The sequence below is a fragment of the Corvus hawaiiensis genome, chromosome 20 (genome assembly GCF_020740725.1).
Source record: "Corvus hawaiiensis isolate bCorHaw1 chromosome 20, bCorHaw1.pri.cur, whole genome shotgun sequence".
NCBI lineage: Eukaryota > Metazoa > Chordata > Aves > Passeriformes > Corvidae > Corvus > Corvus hawaiiensis.
In genome coordinates this window covers 1,199,057-1,224,970 of record NC_063232.1, presented here as the reverse complement: position 1 = coordinate 1,224,970, position 25,914 = coordinate 1,199,057, and the positions used below count along the sequence as shown (strand labels likewise).

General features: G+C 58.0%; 1 protein-coding gene across 2 annotated transcripts; it reads left to right on the top strand.

Moving 5' to 3' along the window:
• The first annotated feature begins 2,713 nt into the window (after nucleotides 1–2,713).
• CUEDC1 (CUE domain containing 1) lies at nucleotides 2,714–24,556 on the top strand. Of its 2 annotated transcripts, XR_007207718.1 has the most exons (12): nucleotides 2,714–2,815; nucleotides 14,927–15,389; nucleotides 15,896–16,023; nucleotides 16,853–16,979; nucleotides 18,373–18,556; nucleotides 19,318–19,401; nucleotides 20,062–20,151; nucleotides 20,608–20,701; nucleotides 20,870–20,928; nucleotides 21,241–21,311; nucleotides 21,533–22,063; nucleotides 22,793–24,556. XR_007207718.1 is itself a non-coding variant. In XM_048324667.1 (11 exons), exons 2-10 carry the CDS (start codon nucleotides 15,099–15,101, stop codon nucleotides 21,306–21,308), a joined length of 1,125 nt encoding a protein of 374 aa, XP_048180624.1. In that variant the 5' UTR covers nucleotides 2,714–2,815; nucleotides 14,927–15,098; the 3' UTR covers nucleotides 21,309–21,311; nucleotides 21,533–24,556. The 2 variants fall into 2 exon arrangements, 1 of the variants encoding a protein (XP_048180624.1); XM_048324667.1 differs by having other exon boundaries at nucleotides 21,533–24,556.
• Nucleotides 24,557–25,914: the final 1,358 nt, after the last annotated feature.

The window sequence follows — 25,914 nt, the reverse complement described above, 5'->3', positions numbered from 1 at the left end:
CAAACAGCCACTCTGAGCCGTATCCTGAAAACTGCCTGGGGTTCATTTTCAAGGCTGTCGGGGTTAGATTCCCACCAAAGAGAGAAAATTGGAATTTAAAGGACCCTCAGGTTTTTAAAGCATCGAGCAGTGTGGTAGTTTTTATCTCAAGGTCCCTGTACAGGAGGTGAGTTTTTGAGAAATGAACGACAGTTTCTCACTGCTGGGCCCTTCCAAAAACTCCTGCCCTGCTTCACTGGTAGCTTAGTTTATCCATCTCAAAAATAGATTTAACAGTATTTTCAAAAGGCAGCTATTAAAAGCACTTCAAGTTTTTAAATGCCATTGAGGTTTCAGTGCTTAAGTGGACCTTTTAACCAGTGCTTTTTAGGAGAAAAAGTGTAAAAATAAATCTCTTTGTCCGTCAGAGAATAAAATAAATTAAACCTGATCCCCTTCTACGTATTTGTATAATTCAGCATGTTTATATTTCTTGCTTATCTTTGGATTGTTCGCTCACAGCTCCCAGCGCAGCAGCCAAGGGATGTCAGAGGAACTACATGCTAATTTTTATGTCAAGAATAGCTTTCACCTTTAAAGGCACACAGCTCAGTGGCTGTTTTCTAATTACAAAAGGAATGCCAAAGCTTCTCCCGCGAATCCATTTTACAGCTGTGTTCAGATTGGACTGTCAGCCCCTGGTTAAAATTGAGTGCTGAGGTCCTGACCTAGAAACAAACCTTTTTTGGTATTGGTTTGGAAAGAGTATTTCAGTGCTGGAGGAGCTGAGCTAGGCTGTCCAGCCAGCTCCCTCCACGCGCCTGGCCACAGCCTCGCACCGTTTCATCCGACTCTGCATCACCCCGAAGCCAAAACCAGGACCACTGGGCAAGCCAGGCTTATGATTCTTAAAAATAATAGATATTTTTGTTGTCGTTCTTCAGGTTTCTGGGCTAGTCTAGTGGAATGTGTCCCTGCTCTTGGTGAGGTCTTAGAATGAGATGAGCTTTGAGGTTCCCTTCCAGCCCAAACCATTCCATGTTTCTATGATTTTTAGAAGTCCCAGCTTTTCCTTTAGGGAAGCATCAGGGTTTTTTAGAAACCAGACGTTTGGCATCTGCAGTCACTGGTTGTGTCAGAGCACAGACGTGTGCTTTCCTTGCAGAGCCTTTACAATCACTGCCTCGCAAACCGACCCATTTAGTAAAAAATAGGGCATTTTCAGGATGCGTGAAACATTTTGTTTTCCAGAGAAGTCAGAAATATTCCATTCACCTTTTCACCCAGTTGTTCTCACCAGCTGTCATGACAAAACCATTTCTGTTCTGTGTTTTCTGTGCAAGGTTTGTTTTCCAGGGAATTACCAGTTTTGTTGGAATTGGCTGAATTAAATTCACTATTTTAATTCTTCATAGTTGTGTATTTCTATGCCCATTTCTTTTTACCTCCTAGCATCATTAGCAGCTAAGACCCATATCAAAGGGATGTAAAATTGCCTGTTTTCCCTGAAACAAGCCTGGATTAGGAGGAGATTGCAGCCACCAAAGCTCACTGCAAGGCGCTGTGCCTCGGAAGAGTCTGATCTGCGCTAACTTGGGGAAGAGAATGATGTGGCACATGTTCGGTACGTGCTGAAAACCGAAGGTTTGCCTCCAGTATTTCCACTCTTGCTCTGTTCCCTGTCAGAGCCTTCCAGATCTTTACCCAGGATCGCTCAGCTCCCAGACACAGATGAAACGATGGAATGGGACAAATCTCAGCACGAAGAGCTGTCCCGTGAGAGCTCTGGACCATTCCACACATGTGCTCAGGCTCCAGCACCCACAGCTGTGCACCCAAGCAGTCTCTGGCTGTGGCAGGGTGCTGGGGGAGGCCGTGGTGCCCAGAGGTGTGGAGTTCTTCCCGCAGCACGCCTGGAAGGTTTGGAGAGCCACGAGGGAAGTGGAGGCTCTGACCTGCTGCCGTTCGCGGTCTTTGGTCTCTGTGGAACGGGAAGTGTTTGCCCAGTGTAAACGGGCTCCTGTAATTTGTAAGACGAGATCGCTTCCCGTCCTGAGCTGTCAGCCAGAGCGTGCTGTACGGGGACGGCTGTTTTCTGTCTGCTCCAAGTGATGCTTGGTTATAACCCGTCTGGGATGTTCAGCTGTGGGGCAGCAGTGCTGTCTCCTCTTCCTTACCACGGGACTGGAGGTCCGGGCTCCAGGAGCCTGGGACACTCCAAAGGTGTGGAAGAGGCTGAGAGCCAGCCTGGAGAGCTGGGATCCGTCCGTCCGTCCATCCATCCATCCATCCATCCATCCAGGGGATGCTGCTCCCTCCACACTGGCCCCCAGGCCACTCAGGGCCGGAGGTGCCGACCCCAGGGCTGGAGGCGTTGGGGAAGCCTGGGGACAACGGGGGGACCCCGACCAGGGCTGTCTCACCTCGGCTGGCGGCGGGGCGCGGGCGGTGCCGCCCCTCGATGCCGCCGGCCGGGCCGAATCGAGCTCCGCGCGCCGCAAGGGGGGACTCCGGCCCGGGGGGGACACAGCAGTCCCGGGGGGGACACAGCAGTCCCGGGGGAGACACAGCAGTCCCGGGGGGACACAGCAGTCCCGCGGGGCCCCGCGCACCCCCGCCCCCTCAGCCTCTCGGCGCGGCCCCGCTCGGCCCCGCTCCCCGCGCCCCCCCGGCCCGGCCCGGCCCCGGCCCCGGCCCCGCCGCGCCGCCCCCCGCTGCCGGGCACGGCCGCCCCCGCCCGCCCGCCACGTACGTCTCCCGTCCCGGCTCCTTTCCATGGTTCCCGGCGTGACTGGAGCCGCCCGCCGCCGCCCCCGCAGCGCGGCGCCGACCGCCGGTAAGGGGGGGCGGGCCGGGGCTCTTTGTGCGCCGGGCCGGGCCGGGCCGAGCCGAGCCGGGCTGGGCTGAGCTGGGCTGGGGCGGGCGGTGCCGCTCGGCCTGCGCGGGTCGGGCCCGGAGCCGCGCGGGCCCCACCGGGGCTGGGGGGGAGCGGGGGCGCCGCCGGCTCGGCCTCCACCGGGGCCCGGGCGGAGCGGCGGCGGGGCCGGGGCCGGGGCCGGGGCCGGGGCCGGGGCCGGGGCCGGGGCCGCGCCTGTTGCGGCCGCTCGGCCGCCCCTCCGGAGCCGGGCCGGAGCGGAGCGCTGGGGGCCGCAGCCCCGGCACGGCCCCGCCGCTGCTCCGGCTGCTCGGCTCCGCCGCGGGCCTGCGCCGGGCTCGGGAGGGTCCCGCGTGCGAAGCCCGTGGGCCGGCGTGGGGCCAAGGGTGCCTTCCCCGCGTGGGGCCGGGCGCGGGCCGGCAGACTCGGCCGTGGGGCAGCACCCGCGTCCCGCTCAGCCCCGGAGCATCGCCGGTCCCCGAGCGTGACCCCTCCGTGCGCTGCGGGTTTGGTGGCTTCCTGCTGCTGGACATCGTCCCTGTCCCCTCCGCCGCCTTCATGGAGCAGCACACCTCACGCCCCACCATCCCCGCCATCCCTGCCATCCCTGCCGGATGGGTCATGGCTTGCTGCAGGAATTGGCGGGGCCCTGGGTTGCCACAGCAGTGGTGGTCACCTCCTGGGTGACCAGGGTCATTTGTGAGCCCCCGATCGGGTGCCCAGCTCAGCCACATATCACATCCTCCATAAGGATGGAGGGCACCATCCTGCCAGGCTGATCCTCGCCTGGGGTTCCCATCCAGCGCCAAAATTGCTGCCAGTGGGTTGTGGACAGACAGCAATGGAGAAGGAGTCAAGTGCAAGTCACCACTCAGAGCAGTGCTCTCCTGCACTGTCTCTCAGGCGGGTTGGAAAGGCTCTTTTTTTATTATTTTCTTAAAAAGCAGTGGAGTCGCACCTCCTCCTCACACCTCCTGCTGCTGCTGCCACTGACAACAAACACGGGGGCTGGAGCCGTAAGGATTTCCACGAGAGAACCACCATCCTGGGCTGACCCCGGAGGCTGCCGCTGGGGCTTTGCTGGCGGGGCTGCCCCGCGGCTGGGGAAGCTGTGGCTTTCCACACATCCTCCTCCTCCTCCTCCATCTCTAAGAACACAGGCTGAAGCGGCATCTGCTCCGCTGAGAAGCTTTTTGTGGTTTTCACAGAGGTTTTCCTGTGGAAGTGCTCAGCAGGAGTGCAGCACTGGGGCAATGAGACCCCAGGGGAGCCCTCTGGGAGTGGAGATTGGCTGGTGCTGGTGGTGGTGGTGGTAGTGGGAAGCTTTTGGTGGTTGTCATAGCAGAGGAGACCCTGCCATCACCTCCTGGTAGTTGTGCACTTGTGGCCTTACCCACAGGTGGGTGGTTGGTTATCCAACCACCCTGTGGTGAGGATGTGCCTCATGCTGGCAGAGCCTTGTGCACCAGTCCCTGGCTGTCAACAGCCCATCCCTGGTGTCAGAGCATCTGATAGCCAAAATTGTTTCCGTCAAAGGTGCCCATCCTCTTCCCAGCCACAGAGTTCCTGGGAAGGCTTTGACTTTTCCAGCATTTTATTGAAAATGAGCTTTCAAATGAGAAAAAAACGAACAAAGCACACCGACACCTGACCGTGTTGGTGGCGTGGCCGAGCAGCTTTGCCATGGCATCTGTGCTGTGGTTCCCTGAGCCCTGGGAACAGCAGCATGATAGTGAGTGCTGGTGCTTATCTGCCTGCAGCAACACCCTCTGTGGGGGCACAGATAACCAGACATGCTGTGGCTGCTGGCATTCAGAGTGGGATAGCCAGGAGGGGATCCGGAGGGCCATTCATGGTCAGGGTCTGTGCTGTGAGGGTAAAATCCTGGAGTGGGACCTGTGGGGAGGGGGCTGCTGCCCTAACCCTGTGGGTGCACTCGCCTGTGGGGTGCTTGTGGTCAGAGCCGGGAGGCTTTGGGGCAGCACAAGGTGATGGTGGGGATGGTAATTGATAACTGTAAAATACGGAAAAAAAATTGAAATAATAGCACAGAGCTCCTCACAGGTGTGTGAGGTAGAGATGGGTCCCTCTGTGCCGTGGCTGTGGTGGCAACATCTCTGTCACCATGGCCAGGGTGATGGAGGGACACTGGCTGGATCCTCACTGCTGCTCGGTGGCACTGGGCTTGCAGCAATGGTGTGGGGACCAGGGTTTGGCTATTCTGCCAGTTCCCTGGGGTCAGCACGGGCGCTGGGTGGGCACAGCAGCGAGCGAGACGGTCCCTGAATGGAGAGAGAAGTTGGAAGGACAAAGCCACCCACCCAGTTGGGTGGAAAGCTGGCTGAAAATAACAGGAAATGAGAACAGGGGGAACATCTGGGTCCAGCTCTTGCACCACTTCCGACGGGCGCGGAGCAGCTGCTGCCTCTGGGCGACAAGCGGCTGCGGCTCCACTCCTCCGTCAAGCAGCCTCACCAGCGGCGTGTCCCCACCGCTGGAACCGCGGGTGTCCCCGCGCGTCGGCCACCAGCCACCCGCTCGCCCTGCCCCGGGGTGCCCCGGTGCTGGCGGTGCCGGGGGGACAGGCTGCGGTGCCCCGTCCGCGGTGCCCCCGGCCCGCCCCGCCGGCCGCCTTTGATGCGGGTGAGTGGCAGGTCCATTGTGGCCCCTTTGTGCCTCCCTCGGTTCTCCAGGTCTGCACAAAACCTGCCATGGAAACCAGAGCCAGCCGCTGCCCCAGGAAACCCGCAGGCGCAATTAGGTAATGCAAATAGGAATGCAAATTCCTGCCTCGACTTCCAGGGCTCGCAGAGTTGTCCCTGGGCCACCGATGTCCCCAGGCCACTGATGTGCCCAGGCCACTCGAGTCCCCCCCATCTGTGGGGATGGGGAAGGTGTTGGGGCAGGGCCTGACAGGCAGAGAGAGGGGGAGTGAGCTGCTTTTGGGGTGCCTCACGCCCTTTTCCGTCTCCCCGTGCTCAGTGGCAGCAGAACCGGGGCATCTCGACCCGTGCTGAGCTGTGACTCATAGGTGACAATATGACATTGATATTTTTTCCATCCTCTCTGTTGCTCAGCGACAAACAAACAAACAAGTGTGTCTTAAAACCCAGAGTAACTGCCTTGCAGGAGCTGTCCCCCGGCTGGTCCCTGGGGTCTGCCGGGATCTCCGGGGGTTGTTTTGGGGAGGTAGAGCTGTCTCACACCCCTGCTCAGAGGGTGTGAGCCTGGCAGAGGGAAGGCAGGCTGCCTATGCAGTGATGAGGACCCTCCTCACCAAAGCACACCGAGAATAGATGGGAAAGGAGATGACATCCACCCACAATTAACTCCAGGAAGCACAAACTCTTCAGGTCTTCCTTTCTAGGTGGCATTTACAAGCACTGGAGACTCTGGCTCTTCCTCAGGTCCCCAGAGCAGTGTGTGTGTGGAGTGGGGATAATGGGGCTGAGGAAGATGGAGAGTGGAGCAGTTAAGGGCGGATGCTGATCTGAGCTATTCCCCTCCCTGGAAGGAAGCAGTAAGGTTTTCTTTTCCATCTGCTGGAGGAGCCATAACTCAGAGCCAGGAGCCAAGGTTGGCACGTGGAAGGCATCATCCACAGCAATAATCCTGTGTGGGGAATGGCAGATCCTTTATGCCCTGATCTGGGCCTAGTCTACAGCTGTGCTGCTTAAAACCGAGCCTTGTTGATGGCTTTTATTTTTCCAAGCTACAGCCCCTGGGTGCTTTGCTATCGGTGGCTGGAGTGGTGTGGGATGTGCATTCCCATTAGTGGTACTTTTTTGCAGCCTGCTTTTATTGCTGGGAAATGAGCTCTGACTCCTGGAAGTGGTATTTCTTCCTTCTGCCTGACAGCTGGTCGATCCCTGCCCTCGCTCTCTCTTCCCCAGGGAAGGCACACGCAGATGGGCACACAAACACTCCGGGATGGAGCCTGGCCGCTGTCCTTGGCGTAGGAAAGCAGGGCTGAGCGGGGGAAAATAGGGAGATAGCCTCCAGAAAATGGAGAGAACGGTGGCTGGAGCTCTGCTGATGGAGATGGGTCACTGGGATCATGTGCTGGGGCTGTAAGGCAGCAGTGGGGATGGGGGACAGTCTTTGGGGAGGATTCCCAGCTCCTGGAGCCTAAACTGTTACTTCTGAAATCCTGGTGGCTTTTAACCTCCCTGGCTGGTGATTACCACGATCAGTGCAAATCAGCTGGGATGGGATGTACCTGAATTAGTAATGCAAACTTAAAAATAATGAAAGAGAAGCAAGATGGGATTTTGAAGAATGTGACCCGTTGTGGTGGCTGGGTCCAGCACGTGGCAAACGGGCAAGGAGCAGAGCCACTGCTCAGGGCCTGGTCCCTTTGCCACCCAGAACACGGCTGTGCTGGTGCAGGGGTGACTCTGCTGCTGAGGAGACTGAGAGCTTCTCTGAGCCTTGGCCTGGCTTCAAATCCAGGTTAGTGTCCCGTGTAATTTCTGTGATGTGCTGTGACGGAGCAATCTCAACATTCCTCCTTTCAGGGCTTTTCTCCACCCCACAGTCCGGGTTGTGCCGGGATGGAGCAGCCTGTGCTGGTTGGCAGGAGGGGTCTGATGTAGGGCCTTAATTAAATACCTGTCCCTGGTGAGGTGTAGCCTTTCAAGCAGGTTCTCCTCCGCTGAGCAATGTCACCCGGCACGAGGGAGGACAAAAGCCTGGCGCAATTACAGTGTGACACCGTGTCCCAGGACAACGAGGGTACAGCAGCACTGGATTGTTGGCTCGGCACTTTCCCGGGATAGCTTGCATCAGCCATATGGCTTAGTGACTCATAAAAAAACCGTCCTCTGTTTGTGACTTAATTAGTCCCTTTCTTCCCTGGCTCTTGGCTCGCAGTGGTGAGCACGGTGCTGAGAGGCTCTGTGGGATGAGCGGGGCTGCGGCCGGTCCTGCCCTCACAGGCTCATCCTGGGTGCCAGAGGTGGCTGACCACAGGGTGGCCGGTGCATGCCAGGTGGACATCAGGCAGTGACACTTTGTGCCATGTATTACTGCCATGCTGTGGTGCAAGGGGCTGGGAGTGGGGGAAGCGAGGCGGGAAGCCCTTGTTCTGTCCCTGGGGACCCCAGAGGCTGTGGACACAGTGAGGGAGGTGCAGGACCTTCCCACCACGCACATGGTGTGGAAACCCAGGGCCTTTCGTTCTCCCTGGTTGTGGTTGGGTCTCCCAGGGAAGGGGGATCACAGCAGCCACTCTGTGATCACCTTTAAATCTTCCCAGCAGCCCCTCTGCCCAGGGGCCTGTCCTGGTGAATAATTCACCGTGTGCCGGCAGGGAGAGTTTTACTCCACTAATTTTGTTTCCATAGAAACTCGTGCGGTCTGTGCTCCAGAGCTTCGGGTGAATCAATACAGGATTTTTCCTTTGCACAGTGAGTGCCGGCCCTTAAACCCTGATGGCAGGAGAGCAGCCACCGGAGATGCTGGAGGCTGCGCCTGGTCTGCACCGCCTGTCCCTGCCTGTCCCTGCCTGTCCCTGCCTGTCCCTGCCTGTCCCTGCCTTTGTGGGATGCCCAGGGCCAAATCCTGCAGAGATGCTCTGCACCAGCCTGGGGCAGAGTCAGCCCAGCCTGATCCAGTATGTTCCTGCTATGCAGAGAGATGGAGGGGAAGGAACTGCCTTTACTCAGGCTTTTTCTTCCTTTTTCCCTCCCATCCTTTAATTTCTGTGACTCTTGACCTATAATGGCAAATTAGCAATTGGAATCAGCCACACTAATTATCCAGGGAGCGGGGTTGGCCCTGCCCCCAGCCTGGGTTCATGTTCCCCCACTCCCCTTTATCACTCACTGCCCAAACCTAACCCAAAAATTGCCCAGCAGCGAGTCCTCCACATGCCCTGCCCTGAGCCCAGTCCCCAGGGAATGCCACACACCTTTGTCTCCACAGGAATTTTTATTTTCTTTCACTCCCAGCTGCTTCCCGGCGCTTTTGTGCCGAGCTGGGAGCACAAAGGGAGAAGAGGGATAAGCAGTTAAGGATGGGTTTGCGTGACATATGGCGCTAGGGCTTTGCATGGCGACTGTGGCCAGCGCCGGGGGGACACCAGCGGCCACAGGGGTGCCTGGGCTTCCCTCCTGCCAGCCTTGGGATGGGTAAACTGAGGCAGAAAGTTTGGGATGGGCGCAGGGCCGTCCTGTGGGACGGAGGCAGTGCTGGCATCCGGCCGTGGCGCGGTCGTGTGCGCCGTTCCAAAGCTCTGAGCCGATCGTTCAGCTGGGCCGTGTGTGTTTGATGTCGGCGGTGAAAGCCAGGGGAGGAAAGGTCACCGACTCCAGCCACCTCCTGGAATAATCTTATATCAGCCTCTCTGCTTTGGGCAGCCTCTTGGATCTAATTTATTACATATTGGTGCAAGATAGAGTTGAACAGAGTCGCAGTTAAACCGTACAAAGAGATGCTGGGTCACTTTAATCGCTCACACTTGCTTGACCTATTTTTTTTTTAATCCCTTCCTGGAAACCTTATTTCATGTTTGAATTCCCTCAACTATTTTAGGAATGTCGTCCTACCAAGATCAAATTACCTTCAATGAAACCAGTGCAAGGCGGCCTCGCAAGGCAGGCGACTTTTGGATGAGGATCTAGTGCTACCTCATTAATGTGGGCTTAGTTTGGGGCGGGGGCTGTGGTCCTGCCGTGGAAAACGTGTGAAAGCCAGGGATTAGCGCTGCACAATGCCGAGGGGCAGGGGGGTGGCTCTGCCTCGCTTGGCACAGGGGACTGGGGGCACCAGGACCCCCTGGCAGCCCTGCAGATCCCGCTGCATCCCAGCACTGGCAGGGGGAAGGTGGGTGCTCTGGGTGCTGTGTGAGGGGTCCCCGGTGCAGCCCTGCCTGGCTCTGTGGTCCCAGCTGAGTGTGTCCCCCCCAGTTTTATCAGAGTGTTGTTGTTTTAGGATCCAGCTGGGTGCTGTGGAGGGCCGAAATCTGGTCGGCTCACAAAGGGCTCCTATAAATCTGTCCATGAGGAGGGCATGGCCGGCCGTGGTGGGAGAGCAGTGGGTGCCCCGAGGCAGCGGCAGCCACTGCAGCTCTGAAACGTGGATATTGAGTGTTCAGAGTGCTGCCGTGTCCATGGGCTCCCCAGTAAAGCAGTCGGTGGAGAGCGCCTGGGCAGGAATGCTGACGGTGCCGCGTTGGGCTTGGGATCACTCCATGGCTCTCCTGGTTCCTCCGCACTTGCTGTGGAGCCAAGAGGGGAATTTCCTGTTGCAGAGAGGTACGTGCTGCACAGGTTCCCAAGCAGGGCTTACTTGTGCTCGCCTCCCTGATTGCTTTTGCTTTTGCTTTTGCTTTTGAAAAGGGCTTAAACCCAGCCATTTTAATATGCGGTAGAACAAGTATTAAAGTAGATCCTCAGGTGCTTATTTGTTTCCATGAAAAAGGATTTGCTCGGAGCAATTTTCCCAGGCTGCGGGCCCAGGAGGGGTGCACAGCATCCCCTGAGGCAGAGAGGAAGGTGACAAGAGGATTTAGGAGAGACTGGTAGGGACCCATCCTGCACATCCTTGGCATGTTTGGTGGTAGAGAATAACAATTTCTGTTCCTGATCATTTACTTTTCATCCCAATTTCAGTCCTGTTATAATCACACCTGTAGCTGCCAAGCAGTCACGTTCCCAGACTTCTCGTTCCCACATTGAGCAATCTCTTTGCAGGGGCCTGGCTGCAGCAGAACTCAGCACATCTGCTCTGGACAGAGCCATTATTTCTGGTTTAACATCCCTAAGTTTTGAGACTTCTTCCAAGAGTCTTCCCTCCAGAAACTGGGGGGGCTGTCAGCTGTTGTCTCCAAATAATCCTGTGCATGGAAAGGCTTCTGCACATCTGCTGTGCATCCCCAGCTGAGGCACCAGAGGCCTGGGCTTGCAGCCACCACGGGATGAGTGGCCTGAGGGTTGGGGAGTGCAGGGCTGGAGGGACCCAGCAGTCGGTGGTGTCACCCCCATGCTGGCTGCAGGGCGGGGTCCCAGCTCCAGCGTGTTTTCAGGGGTGATCTATGAACACAGCGTGGCAATAGCAGGGGAGAAGGGGCTGGGCAGTGTTTGAGCAATCCCATCTGCTGTCTGAGCTGCAGCAGACACTGGGGAAGGGAATATTCTCGTTTGCACTTGGTGCCAAGGCTCTTCCCTGAGCAGAGAGGGCTGCAAGCGATCAGTCCCAGTGCTTTTCCAGCTGCTGGCTCCTCCGGTTGGGCTGTGCTCCTCGCAGAGCCGAGCAACTGCTGCTTCCAGCACGACATTACCGGTCTGACCGACCCCCGGGATTATCCAGCTGCTCTTCCCAGGCAGCTGAGGGCTGGCAGCCTCCTCTTTACACCGTGCCTGCTCCCAGAGCTTCCCCTCGGGCCATCCCTCCATGGGAAGAGCCCATTTCTGGGAGGTACCGAGTGCCTGCTCAGGGGCTGGGTGAGAGCAGCCATGCCCAGGAGGGATGCCAGGAGCACAGGAGGATGTGCCTCCCAGGCTGTGAGCATTATCCCTCCCCAGGAGCCTGACTGAGGCGTTCTCCTGGCTCTGGTCTCGTTCTTGGCTCTGGTGAGGGTGGATCTGAATTGTGCAAGTCATTGGCAGCTTGGGTGGGAGAAGAGCAGGGTGAACCCCTGGGCGGGCAGAGGGGACCTGCCTCCCAAAGCCAGCTTGTGTTTGGTTGTATTTTGTGGTTTTGAGGGGTGACCTAAGGGCAGGAGCTGCAGCCAAAGGTGTGCCAATGCCTGAGAACAGTGTGCAGTGAGACAGCAGTCATGCAGGTGTGTGGGAAAGTGTCCTGTGCTGTCCTGGCTACGCAGTGACACCAAAACACAGCATTTTCAGTGCCAGCCCTGTCCCAGGGCATGAAAGCACTTGGATAAAAGCTGGTGTGGATGTGGCATCCTGGCAGCCCTTCCTAACCCAGTGCTGGCTCTGTGCCTGGCCCCAGCCTGGCACTGGGATGTCACATGGCACTTTCTCCGTGGTACAGGTCAGTGCCAGCACAGCCACCACTGCTGGATGTGGAGGCGGCTCAGCTGGGGTGAGCCAGGACAGGAGGATTTATCCTGTGCTGCCAGGGCTGGTGGGGCACGGGGATGGTGCCAGGCACACCAGTGTCCCCGCTGCTGACTGGCTGCTCTCTGTGACCTGTGGGACAGGGACACATGGACCAGGAGCTTGCAAAGCCTTTAAGCTCCTCCTGTGATGGAACAGCAGAAGGGCGAAGGATTATGCCTGTGCCTGGGTTTGGTGAATGAATAACAGCATTCAGGGTCCTTTTCGCAGGATAACAGGGCAGGAGCTATTGTCAGACAGGGAGAAAGTTGATCAGGCAGCAGCCATAAGAGTCATCACAGCCTCACTCTGCAAATGGGGCACGAGGGGAAGAGGAGCCCAGCCCGTGCCCCAAGTGCGCCTGTGCCCGCACGTGGGCTGCAGACACCAACTTCTTCTTTCCTTTTTGGGAAATCCAAAGGATTTTGCTTTTCCTGGCATCTTCCCAGGCCCTCACTGACATCACAGAAATAAGGGCCAGGAACATGTTGAGCCCCTTCCCCAGCTGTCACAGAGGTCTGGCTGCTGTCCCCACTGCTCACCTGAAGACGCTGCTGCAGACATGCAGGAACTGGGGAGGATCCTCGGAATACAGCTACCTGTTGATCTTTTAAATCAACTCCTGCCAACAGGACCACTTGCTTTTCCCTGGATTTTAACTCATGCTGATGTGGTGATTTGCACTTCTCTGGATGAGCAGCAGGACTTTGAAAAAAATAGGTTTAAAAGCCTTCAGGGCACATGAACTGCCCTGGTCTGTGCCACAGCACCTGCAGCACCTTCAGCTGCACCTTCGCAGCAGCCCCTGCCAGCCCCAAATTCCGGGTGTATCTCAGGGCAGGGAATGTCCCAACACATTCCCTTGGGACTGTTTGAAGCCAGATGTGCAGCAGAGCCTTTCTGGTGTATAAATGTCTTGTTCCCATCCCTAATTTTGTTGGTCTTCTGACCAGAAGATTTCCGTGGCTCTGCACGTTGCTGTGCTCAATCACACTACCCAGCACTTCCAGGGAGTTGTCCCTCTCGTGCAGTGTTGACTAACACCTCCCCAGAGTCAGTGTTGGCAACAGGAGCCCAAAGGGCTCGCAGGGGGATTGCCAGTGCCTGGCACAGCCATGGCCCTCGTGGTTACAGAGGAGATGTTAAATACACACTCAAAGGTCAAATGCTGGGACACAGAGATTCCCCAGCCACAGGTACTTTGGTTACTTTATAGAGATCTGGGGATTTCCAGCCTGATTTTGAGGGCTGATTTTGCTGTTTGAGGTTTATGGGCTGGCACAGCATTGCTGAGCCAACAGTTCTCCACAGAAACTCTCATGCCCATATGTGCATTGTGTGTGTGTTTGCAGTGTATCCAGTATAAGCTGTGTCCCCGTGGGTGTCCAGGCTCGTTCTCCATCCTCTTGGAGTAGCCAAATCTCGTAAGGAGGTGTGTACCCTGTGAATGTGTTACAACTCAATTTAATACGTGACTAAACCAGCCATGCAATATTGCAATTAAAGTATAATTCCAGAGGTGTGAACAATGCCGGCTCTTTGCTGGGAATGAGTCAGGGGAGCGTAGGAGGAACCAAGCAGCAGTGTTTTATTAATTGACTCCAGCGGATTTATTTGTCCTCAGTGAATAGAGCCGGGCAGAGCTGTCGGAATTGTTCCTGCTTCACTCGCACAGTGCTGCTCCATGCCTGGCTCCTGGCAAGCTGGAGCAGATCCTGGGGACTGAGAATTACTGGGATGGAGACAGTTCCTGGCTGAGTGACCAGTTAAATGGATATTATTAGTGAGCAGGAGCAAGCTGGGGGCTCCCAGTGCTGTTTGGAAATGGCCCCTTGTGCCCGACAGCAATTCTCCTGCTTCTTTTGTACGGGTCCTGTCCTGCGTGGGAGCAAATGCCACGGGAAGGTGGCACTGGATGGCCCCGGCACCATCCTCAGCCCGGGGACCGAGGTGCAGCAACTGATTGGGTGCTGGTGTTTGCACGGGGCTGCTGTTGTAGTGCATCCAAATGCAAATGCTTCCAGGATTACAAAAAAGCCAGGGAAGGAGAGCAGAGCGTGCCTGGAGCAGGAATCATCCCCGTGATTCCTCTGGTACCAAGCCAGAGCAGTGCTGTCCCTGGGGATGAAGTTGGGGGTTAAGGAGCGTGGCAAAAAGTGAACTTCTCCCCAAGTTCCTGCTGAGCTCTCCATGTTTTACAAGTGTGTTTCACTCTCAGCAGCCTCTGGGAGCCCCTGGAAACCCCTTGGAGCAGCTCAGGGCTGTGGGCTGGCACAGGGGCCGAGCACTGGGGACATGGCTGTCACACACGGTCTTGCTGGGCAGGGGAGAGCCTGGGTGACCTTCAGAGGTGACTGCTCCTCTTAATGGCTTGGAATCTGATTATGCCATTTTGCTAAGAAATGTGCTTGGCACGTTCTTCTGCATTAAATACCATTTAGGGACAGTTATCCTGACCTCTCTGCCTGCTGCTTAGGAAAAAGCCTTTGAAAATGATATTATGGATCAAAAGTGTTCCTGGGGTAATTCTGTTTCAAACAGTGGAGTTAATCCAGAACTGAATTTGGCCCTGCATTTTCAAACGAGAAGCAGTAGCTGTATAATCTGTTTATGGTTTTAAAGTGAATGTTAATCTTGGATTTGTTGGCTTTTCCAAAGGGTCGATTTGCCGTGCTGCAGAGCATTTTAGCCCCCTGCTCTGACACTCTCTGAGCCGACTCCATGTTTTATTTTAAAGAGTGATTTTGCTGTGTTTATAAATACGTGCCAAACCTGGAAACGTTAAATCTGGGCAGCCTTCAGCAGTGGAAGTAATGCCATTTTTCTTGCCTTGCATTTTGTTGGTACAGCTCCCGGCATGGCACATCCACCTTCCGGCGTGCCGCGCCCGCTGCGGGGGATGGCACAGTCCCGCAGGGATGGGTGGGATGGAACCGAATGTCCCCTGTTGAGACGGGGGAGCCTCTGCGTGCTGTCCCGTGGGTGACTTTGTCCCGTGTCCCCTCCGCAGGTGGGAGGATGCTGCCGTGCGCCGGGGGCTGACGCGCGGAGCCGCCGGCCGCGGGGAGCGGGAGCCCCGCCGCCCACCCATGGTCCCGGCTGGCAGGAGGGGCAGCCCCCCGTGAGGAGGGGCACGGGCACAGCCGGGACCGTGGGCGCCGAGCCCCCGCAGCCGCCCCGCCATGACGAGCCTCTTCCGCCGGAGCAGCAGCAACGGCGGCTCCCGCGGCGGCTCCTCCGCCCAGGAGCTCAACAACAGCCGCCCCGCCAGGCAGGTGCGGCGCCTGGAGTTCAACCAGGCCATGGAGGACTTCAAGACCATGTTCCCCAACATGGACTACGACATAATCGAGTGTGTCTTGAGAGCCAACAACGGCGCCGTGGACGCCACCATCGACCAGCTCCTGCAGATGAACCTGGACGGCAGCGGCTGTGACGACAGCTCGGACTCGGAGGACAGCATCCCCCCCGAGGTAACCTGCGTGGAGATCCTCTGCTGGGCTCTGGCTTCCACAGCCGGGTCACCGTGAGTGGGCACCTCAGTCTCATCCTGCCTCCTCCTGCCTCCTCCTGCCTGGGCACAGTGCTGCTCGACTGCTGCAGGCAGGCAGAGGTTTGAGTGCCCGGTTCAGCCAGGCTGCTGCACTCAAGATTGTCTTGGGCAGAGCTTCAGGCTGAAGCCAAAGTGCTCTCCCACCTCTCTCTCATCCCAAAACCCAACAGAGACCCTTCTGCTGCTGTCAGAAAGACTCCCCAGGGTTGTGTGCATCCAAAGATAGCACCTTCTTCCCTTGAAAGCAGCACCTTCAAACTCCACCAAACCCTGCTGGGTGCAGGAGGTCCAGTGCCAGGAGGTTGCCCGTCCTCTCTGCAGCAGCATTCAGCCCGTGCCATCCCTGCTTTGCTGCTGCACGTGGGGCCCTGGCCCGCTGCGGAGCATTTCCCTGTCCTGCCCTCACCCCATCCTCTCACCCTGCAGATCTTGGAGCGGACCCTGGAGCCGGACAGCTCAGACGAGGAGCCTCCTCCTGTGTACTCCCCTCCCGCCTACGAGAGCCAGGCCTTGGGCAGCCGCTACCCCCGTGCACCGCCCACCCCCCCGCCCAGGTGAGCCCCAGCCCCGCACAGCTCCCGCTCCTGGGGCACCCTGTGCCAGCACACGGGGGGCAAGCTGCCCTCAGCTGGCCCTGGCACACCGTCTGGCCCCAGTTCGTTATAGGGTCGAGTGAGACAAAGCCAAGGGAGATGAATGAAGCTCACAGCTGGCTCAAAAATCCCTGTGAGGGCTTAAAACACGAACAGCTGAGGGGCCGGAAAGCCGCTCCGGCAGCATGTGGAATGGCAAAAATCAGCTCCTGGGGGCGGGGAGCGCTCGCCTCTACTGGAAAACACCAGGTGCTGGGTGGCCGGGCCCCGCGCCGGCTCCTCACCGCACACCTCGGCTGGCTTCACTTGTCCCCTGGCAGCACCGCTCTGGCTGTAGGTGTGGGGCTGGGGGACAGCAAGTGTGAGCCCCGGGCACCTGTGTGCCAGCCCCTGCCCTCTGTGCAGGCTGGGTGTGGCATCTGGTGAGAGGCATTTGTCAGTTCCGTAAGCAAATCCCTGCAGTGCTGGGGCTCCACCGGGCTGGGTTTTGGGAGTCTGAGTGAAACAAGGAGGAGAAGGAAAGCCCAGCGTGCAGAGTTGCAGGGCAAGGCTTGAAATGCAGCTCCCAAAGATTCCAAACGCTTTAGGAAAGCCTTTTGCTCTCCAGAGCTGATGCTAACGCTGCACATTCGGGGATGTGCTGGGGTTTCCTGGTTCCCGGGACCACTGGTGGAGCTGGGCAGGCTCTGCTGTGCCAGGCACTGCTGTGCCAGGCCCTGTGCCCAGCTGCCATGGCAGGTGTTGGTGGGTTTCTCCCTCGCCAGAGGTGCTGCCTGTGCTTGCCCCGCAGGACGGACGTGCCAGGCCCTGGCAGCGCCGCGGCGCCCGCGCACTACAGGAACTGGAACCCGCCGCTCCTGGGCAACCTCCCCGAGGACTTCCTGCGCATCCTGCCCCAGCAGACGGCCGGCACACAGGTGAGGCTCGGCCACCCCTTCCAGCCTGGCTCCGTGAGGTGGTGTGGAGCACCATCCCAGTCCTCAGCCACCCTGAGCTTGCAGCATCAGCACTCTGGAAGCATCTGGGTACCAGGTGTGCACTAAACCGAAAGTTTTGGAGCGTGTCCTGTTCAAGAGACTGAAGTGGGCAAGGTGTCAAAGATCTCTCAGCGAGGCTTTGGTTTTTTTCCTGCCATTATCCCAGTGATTAGTGCCAGAAATGCCACTTGCCAGAAGCACCTTATATTTTCAATTATTTGAAAATCTTGCCCACTGCCCTGGTGAGGTGCAGCAGGACCAGTAATGCTCCTAAGGAGAGCAGCACTGCCAGGGCACTTGAGGGCTGCTGCAGTGGAATTTGGGTGGGAAACCTAGTGCAAGCCAGTAGATTTGCCCCTGGGAAATCAGAGTCCACGTGTACTCCATGGTGGTTTTAAGCCACAAGGTTTGCGTGCCAGCAGCATCCCACGGGGAACAAACAGCCCCAACACATGCTGGGCACCCAGCTCAACTCCAGGCAAGCCACAGTTTGGGGCATCCCTTGGCCTTTTGCTAACACAGGAACCCCTAAATGGGTCCAGCACCCTCCTGCCATGATGAGGGGCTGGGGGGCCTGCAGGCACCCTGTTCCTCCCTCCCTTTTCGTCTCCAAAGGCAGCCTGCCACGTTTTCATGAATGATTGCCCTGCAAGTTGAGCTTCATGGGCTCTATTACCTTTCTGGGAATAGGAGCATGCCAATTCATTTGGGCTCAGGGGGAGGAGAAGAGCAGCTGCCCTTTTCTTTCCCCAGTAATTGTGTGCTTTTGCTTTTTATGGCTCTCTGGGAGCAGCTACAAATCAGATAAATCTTGTAGGCAGGGATGAGGCTGTGCTGCAGCGTGCGGCTGTGCTGCTCCCCAGGTGCGAGGCGTCACGTGCCTCGTGCAGGGATGTTTGTCAGCGGGACATTGCAGACTCTGCTCTTTGGAGAAGGGAGATAAAGCAGCGATGCTGCTGAGACCCTTCTCTTACCTCCACACCAGGTTCTGCCGTGGCACAACCACATCCTTTAGAGTTAATCTGTGCCAGCCTGTGCTCTGCAAAAGGAGCTCCAAAAGTTTGACCCATGGGATGTCCATCCCCTCCGCCCTGTCCCCCTTCCCAAGGGGCAGAGGCGGTGGTGCCCTGTCCCCCTTTGTCCTTTTTGAGGGCAGTGCCCTGGGCTGTGGGGCAGAGGAGAGAGGGACCCCTCTGGGGAGCAGCAGTCGGTGGCCATCGGGGCTGGGGGAGCTGCGCTGTAACAGAGGGGCAGAAGGCCGAGCTCAGCCCGAGGTGCTGCTGCAGGGACCCCCGAGATCACCACCCAACCTGTGCCATGTTTGCCTCCGCAGGGCTCCCACGGCTGCCGGCAGCCTGTGCCACGGGGGCTCGTCCCTCGGGGCCAGGGCTCCCTGGAGCAGGAGCGGCGGTGGAAGCAGTACCTAGAGGACGAGCGCATCGCGCTCTTCCTGCAGAACGAAGAGTTCATGAAGGAGCTCCAGAGGAACCGGGATTTCCTCCTTGCCCTGGAGAGAGGTGAAAAGTGCCTTCAGAAACTTCTGCTTTTTGGGTGTGTACCCTGCTGTGACACTGGCTGCTGGCAGCACTGCCCTGCCCGTGGGATCAGGGCTTGTGCCAAAGCAGAGCCAGTGCAGGATGGGGCCAGGCTGGTGGTCCGAGCTGCCCACATGCCCAGACTCCTGCTCTCCTCCCCCTGCCCACCCCTCTGCAGCACGTGTGGCAGAGCCCAGCAGAATCCATAGCAAGGGGCTTTGAAAATGCCCCCTGAGCCCTCCACAGCTGTGCACCCTCTCCAGGTGCTGGCAGGCCTGAATTGGAGAGCAGTTTTGCCATGATTGCTCCTTCCCTGTCACTACACTCCTTCCCAGTGAGCTGGTTGTTCGTCCAGTGCCACAGGAAGGGCTTGGGTGTGGATGGTTTTACTGCCACTGAGCACAGAGCTGCCCTTCCCTCCTTCTGAGCCTTCTGGCCAAGGGCCCAGCTCCCTCAGAGGTGTCGCTGGTGCTTTGCAGGGTCCTGGCAGCACCATCACTGCAGGTGGCAGGAAAACCACGGGTGTGCTCGTCATGTGCTTGTGGTGGGTGGGCAGTTCCTCTGCTGCTGCGGGCTCCCACCGAAGTGCTTGTGGTCGCTGTGCTGAAGCAAAGCCCCAGCTCCCTCCCTTGCCACCAGCCTGTCCCTCGGCAGCCACGGGGCCGTGAGGGGAGAGGGGAGTGGAGCCATGTGCTCTGCCTCGAGGGTCTGATCGAGCGGGCGCTGCGTTTTTTCTTTTTCAGATCGATTGAAATACGAGTCCAAAAAATCCAAGTCGACCAGTGTTGCTGTCAGCAACGACTTTGGTTTCTCCTCCGTTTTATCAGGTAACTTCCAAGACACACGGGAGCATTGTCTCTCCGCAGCAGGATCCCCCACAGCCCCTGCATTCCCATCCCTCTGCCCAGCTGCCTCCAGAGTGCCTGTGGAGGGAGGAAACTGGCTGATCCCTCCCTGCTGCCCTCCCAGCACGGGAGAGGAGCTGGTGGGTGATGGGGATGGGTGCTCCTGCCCTCCCCACGTGGAGGTGCTCCTGCATCCTGCCTCCATCCATCCCTGCCCTCCCATGGCCGAGCTGGAGCAGAGGATTGTGCCTGGAGGCATAATGACTGTTCCCGGGTAATCCTGATTAACCTCGGGAGCAGAGCAGCTGCCCAGAGTCAGAATTAGAGCTGGTGTCTGTCGATGGCCCTGTGCAGGGTCGGGCGAGTCGCAGGGGCTGGGCAGCCTGGCAGGGCTCCAGCTGGGCTCACGGACCCGGGGAACAGGGACGTGGCTCTGCGGGTCTCTGGTCCTTGTCTCTGCACCCCCGGTCCCAGGGGTTGTGTCCCCATCCAGAGCCAGCCCCACGTGCCAGTGCTCTCGTCCCACCTGCTCTCTCCCAGCTCTGCCCTTTGCTGGTGCTGGAACTGGGTCATGGGAGTGACTTGTCCTGAGCCCCCCCTCACCATACACGCACTCCTGGTGACCAGGTGTTTGCCTTCCAGGTGACGTAGCTCCCTCTGTAACCAACGAGGCCGGCGGTGCCGTGTCCGACGATGCCTTATTCCGAGACAAATTGAAACACATGGGAAAATGTGAGTCGCTGTGCAGGCCCCGTGCTGGCAGCGGGATGCCTGGCAGGGCTGGAGGGCAGCTGGGAGTGGGGTGGGCAGGGGGAGATGGCAGCAGTACCTGGCACTCTCCCAAACTCATCCTTTTCTCTGGGAAGTCACAGCCTGCTTTTGCCACCACAAACTAGACCGAGATCCTTGGGCAGCCTGAGCTGGGCTGCAGGCAGGGGTGACAGTGGGAGGGGTGGGTGAGGAAGACCGTGAAAACCCCAGCAAAAGGGTAAAAGACCAGCACCTCCTGCCAGGGACCAAGGTGTCCCTGTCTCCCTCTCCGAATCTGGCAAACCCAGGGCATCACCACAGGGTGCCAGGGTGTGGGTGGCTCTCACACCCCTGGCCCTGCCCATCTCCTTCCCATTGCCCGTGGCAGCTTTGGGAAGGGTTTTTGGGTGAGACCCTCACCTGGCTGCTTCCTTCCAGCCACACGCAAGAAGCTGTTTGAACTCGCCAGAGCCTTCTCTGAGAAGACAAAGATGAGGAAATCAAAAAGAAAACACTTGCTGAAGCACCAGGTGTATCCTGAAAGGGGCTGGGGAGCTGTGGGGCAGGGGGGCCTCACTTGGGTGCTCCTGGGGGTTCCCCAAGGGCAGCTCTGTGGCTGGAGTGTGGGCTGGGAAGGGCGATGGTGGTGCCACGGCCACATCCTGGCTCCACAGCCGGTTTTCCTTAGCGGAGGGCGCAGGATGGGGACGGCGGCTTCCACGGCAAATCTTCTCGACGATGTGGAAGGACATGCCTATGGTAAGGAATGCTGTGCTGGGTGTGCTGTGCTGGCTGCCGTGGTGCCTGGCCCCAGATCACCCCAGGGCTGGCTCAGGTGTGAGCGCCCGGCAGAAATGCTCCTGTGGGCCAAAACCTCCATCCAGTGTTCTCAGGCGAGTTCTGGTAGAAACTCCCCAAGTCCCACTGGGAATTCTCTCTCTGAGCAAGGAAATCCCTGCCCTGGGGAAAGCTGGGCTGCCTCCCCTGGGGCTCCTCCTGGAGCTGGGACTGAGGTGCAGTGGTGTCCTGGTGTGGAGGTGGCTACAGCCCCCGCCTGCCTCTGCCTTTCAGATGAAGATTTCCAAGCACGGCGGCAGCAGCTCCAGGAGGAGGAGGAGACGCCGAAGGAAGGGCAGTAAACGGTGAGAGGCACCTGGGGATGGATGATAACTTCTGTGTGAATGATCCAGCCTGGCTGGAGGAGGGGCCACGTGCTTTGGGCTGTGTCCAGAGTGTGTCCTGGTGGGGACAGGCCCCATCAGTGGCCATGGGTGCCATGGCTGAGAGAGCCCCTGGTGCTGTCACTGTGTGGCTGAGGCTGAGCACATGCTGTTCTCCTTCCCTCCCCTTCCCCTCCCTGCAGGTCCCAGCACTGGGGTTTCTTGCTGGCACAGGATGTGCACGAGGCTTCATCAGGAGATGGCTGGAAAAGGAAAAACCCACCCAACAAATCACCCAGATTTTGGCTGTTCCCCCTCTGCTGCTGTACTCCTCTGAAGTACAAGTATTGAAGTGAGGCACAATGTTTTCTTACCAGTGGTTTGAAAACAACTTTTCCTATTCAGCAAATCAGCCAAAAAGGAAAAAAAAAAAAGGAAAAAAAGCAGGCAGCTGCTGCGAGCGGCTGCGGAGGAGCCAGTGGAGCTCGGGCTGGGGAAGAGCAGCCCCGCCTGCTCTCTCGGCCCGGGCGGCGGCGCAGGAGGAATGAAATCAGTCGTACTAACGAGGATCCATTCACACGTGGGGTCTGCTTGGCCGGAGCACTCCTGAACATATCTGTAGTGGTCTGATGTAACTTTACTCTGCGCACACCGGAACAAAAACCACGTGAGAAAGGGAAGCTAACAGCCGTTGTCTATTATTGCTAGGAGTAATGAGCAGAGATTCAGATCAGGTAATAGTCAAATAATATAAATTGTTTATAAAGGAAAGGCCTTCTTTTCCTAGGCGTTTCACTTTGAATTAAACCTTTGCCTTCGGCATTGCTACAACTGCCTTGAAGTTGGGACGCTTTGTGCCGCCACAGGGCAGCACCAAGGGCTGGATTTCACACCGGTTTAACCCTCACTGATGGAGCAGGACATGTCTCGCCGGGTGTGGGGTGCTGGGGGTGGTCCTGGAGCCTGGGAGCTCCAGGGATGCCCCCGCTGTAGGTAAGAGGCAAAGCCCAAGCCGGGGGTTGGCAGGGCTGGTGGAGGTGTTTTCAGCACGAGAGGCTGTACAGGGGCTTGGGGGCACTGCTGGGTTTGGTGCGGGGCAGGAGCAGAGCCCCTTCCTCGTTCTCGCAGCACCGGAATCCTGCAGCTCGGGGAGATGCTGTCAGGCTAAAAATAATTACATAAACAAATTCCTCCGCTGTGTAAGTAATGAGTGACGAGCGTAAAGTCAGAATTCGCTCCCGCCAGCACATTTTCTTCTCCTTTATCGGCACAACGTTCCCTGCCAAATGCAGGAGGTGGCTCTAGACGTGCCTGTTTCACTCTCTGGCTCCCGCCAACCAGCACAAATGTTGCAGGATTGGAGCTGCGAAGGCGGCAGACGCAGAAGCCCCAGCCATCAAACACTCACGCAAGTGTTTTCCCTGCCTCTCCGCAGGGTTTGGTAACAAAAGTCCCCATTGCAGGCGCTGGCTCCCGACAGGCTCCTCTTCAATCCCAACGGAGCTCGCGTGCCTTTGAAGTGGACGCCAAGATTTCCTCCCCCGCGAGCGCTGCAGCTGCTGCACCTGTTGAGCGCTGCTGTCGTCCCCTCGCAGCCATGGTGGGGATCGGGGGCATCCCGTGAGCTTCACTTTCTCCTGGCTCCTGGCCAGGGGCAGGGCTGCTTCCAGGTGTCCGGGGCTGCAGGGTCTGGTCTGGGTGATGTCTCCATAGCACAGACGGGGCTCTCCCGCAGCACCAGTACTCAGACAAGTTCTGGGGTGCCAAGGACCAGGGCAGGATGCACTGGGCTTGGAGCACCCTGGGATGCCAGCAAGCTTTGGGTTCCTAAAATCAAAGCATCAAAATTCCCACCCCACCCAGCCCATACCAGTTTCGGTGTCCACTCCTTTGGATTGAGGAGCGTGTCCTGAGTCCTGGCAGCCCAGTGAGTGACAGGTTAGGGCCATCCCAACCACGCTGGCTGTCCCACACCATGGGCAGCACCCCTGCTCCTGATAGTGTGCCTGGCTGCCAGGAGGTGCTGGAAGGGCACAGGATGTCCTGGGCTGCTCTGCCCTGCCCAGGGTAGGATGTGGGTCTGGAGGAGCACCTGCCTCAGGGTGCAAGGGGCTAAGGGTGAATTGGGGAACGGAAAATCCTTTAGTCCCTGGGTGGGACTTTCATTCTGAGGGTGGTGGAGAGAAGGAGGGGCTCCTTCCCTACCCTCTGCTGGCCCTGGGGGCCGTAGGAGGCTGCCGTTACTCCTTCCCAGCTCTGCATATTTGGAAGAAAATCAAACTTGGAAGCGGATCAGCTTGTCACCGTTCCAGCTCCTCTTAGCTACCGAGGGCTTCAGTCCCAGCGAAGTTTCCATGAGCGCAGGAAGCACCAACGGGCGGGAAGGGAATTCTGCTCTCCCAGACGAGGAGGTGCTGGCAGGAGGGCTGGCCCGGCCCCGGCTCTCGCAGCACCTGCCGTGCAGGGTTTGAGGACGGGCTGGGTCGTGCCGTGGCTGCGGGGATGGGCTGAGCTCTCCTGGGAGGCTGGCACAGGGCCACAGCTCAGTCCTGCTGCACCGCTGGCTTCAGCAGCAGCCGGGGAAAAGAGGGGACACTGTCCCTCCTCTCAGCCTGCTCGTTAAGTGACACGTCCCAAGTCACCTCTGTAACCCAGCCAAGGTTTGCTGGTGGAGCAGTCCCGGACCAGCAGCTGCCTCTGCCTTCTGCCTGAGCACATCCCCGAGGTGCCCGGCACCCTCTGCTCCCACTGAGCCTTGAGAAAGGGACAGCAAGGAAGGGTGGCCGGGGGCTGTGAGCTGGCACAGGGCCCTGGGCACGTCTTGGCCACCACCACCCAACAAGTTGCCCTTAAACATCCCAGGCCAGGCACAGCCTCTGGATGATGTCACTCTGTAGCCGTGTCAAAATATCTTGGAGGCACAAAGTATCATTTTAATGGAGAGGGAGAGGGGTTGTTTATGTGTCCTGTAAAAAACAAAAAGTCAGGTCTAAGGAGTGGAAAGGCCACAAACCCGGCTTGGGAGCCAAAATGCATTTCTTACATAAAAATGTACAACTCTCAGTGATGTTTGTATCATTTCTCTACAAAAAGGTTTAAAAAGAACAAAACAAACTGATCTGTGATGTTTGTGAGTGTGGCTATTTTAGAATTTATTTCCATACGTGATTTTTTTCTTAAAGATGTTTAATAGTAATTCCTATAATAAAGTCCTGTTGTACTCTTAACACTGTATATTTTTTAACACTGTGTATTTTTCTACTCTTTACAGGGGGAAGAAGAAAGAAAGGGGGCTGGGGAGGGAAGGGGCAGCTCTAGCCCAGCTCCAGCTGTGCCCCTCAGATGCAAATGCCCCAAATCTGCCCTGGTTTGCTGCCTCCCTGCTCCTGATGGGGCTGGATTTGTGTCCAGTGATTTCCTCAAGAATCCAGTGACCCATCACTGGGGAAGCAGTTCCTGCTGTGGGCAGCCCTGAGGGGCAGTGGCAGGGCCGGGGGGCACACGGAGCATCCCCCTCACTTGCAGGGATGGGACAGAATCCACCTGTCCTGTGCCAGCTCTCCGGGAGCAGCTTTCATTTCCTGTCAGGATTGGAGCTTCCCAGTCTCAAGTGTGGCTTGGAAACCTTCCGTGTGAAAGAAGAGCCTGGAAAAAGTCACGGCATTCTCGCCTTAAATATCAAAAGCATGGAAATGCTGGAGAAACCCTGGCTGCTGCCTTGGTGCCGCAGGGAGCGCGGCGGGGAGCCAGGGCTTCCCGAAGGGCTGCAGAGCCCAGTCCTTGGAGCAGCTCAGATGCAGCCCTGGAGCAGTCCCAGCCACTCCCTTTGGAATTCCTCTCCTCCACAGGGACGGGGTTTTGCTCTCAGACCAGCGTTTTAAGGAAGGCAGCGGCTGAGAACAGCGCAGGGCTGGAAAGTGGTCAGCTGAGGATGGGGCTGGAGATGTGCGAGCCCGGGGATACCTGCTGGCTGCCAGTCTGCCGTGGAAATTTACTGCCCCCTTCCTTCGCCAGGCTGGAAGATGGAAGCAGAGATGTGTTTTCCTTCCCTTCAGCTCATTCCCAAGCTAAGGGCTGCACCTAGTGCCCAGGGCTGCTCCCAGCCGGGAAAGGCTGCCCGCAGCAAGGCTGTTCACACCGGGCCTGGGGGGAGCCGCTGGATTTTATAAACCGAGGTTAAAAGCACACGGCGGGACCCTGCTGTGGCCACGCCGTGTCTGCTGCAGCCTCCTGAGCCCGGCGGGCAGGGCTGGGGCTGTCCGGGGCGGGCTCCGGCCACGGGGCAGCCCCGGACAGGGCCTGTGCACACCCCACTGTCCACTCGCCGAAAGTGCTGGACTTGGTGAACCTCGAGGTCTTTTCCAACCTTGATGATTCTATGACAAGGATCACCGAGGCTGCCAGAACTCCAGCAGCGTTCGGACAGCGCTCTGAGGGGTGCCCAGGGCGGGGCTGTTGGGGTGTCTGTGCAGGGACACGAGCGGGGCTCGACCGTCGCTGTGGGTCCAGCTCGGGATGTGCCACGATCCCGTGAATCCGTGACATGGCGGCAGCAGCCAACAGGAGACGAGGCTCCCGCGAGCCC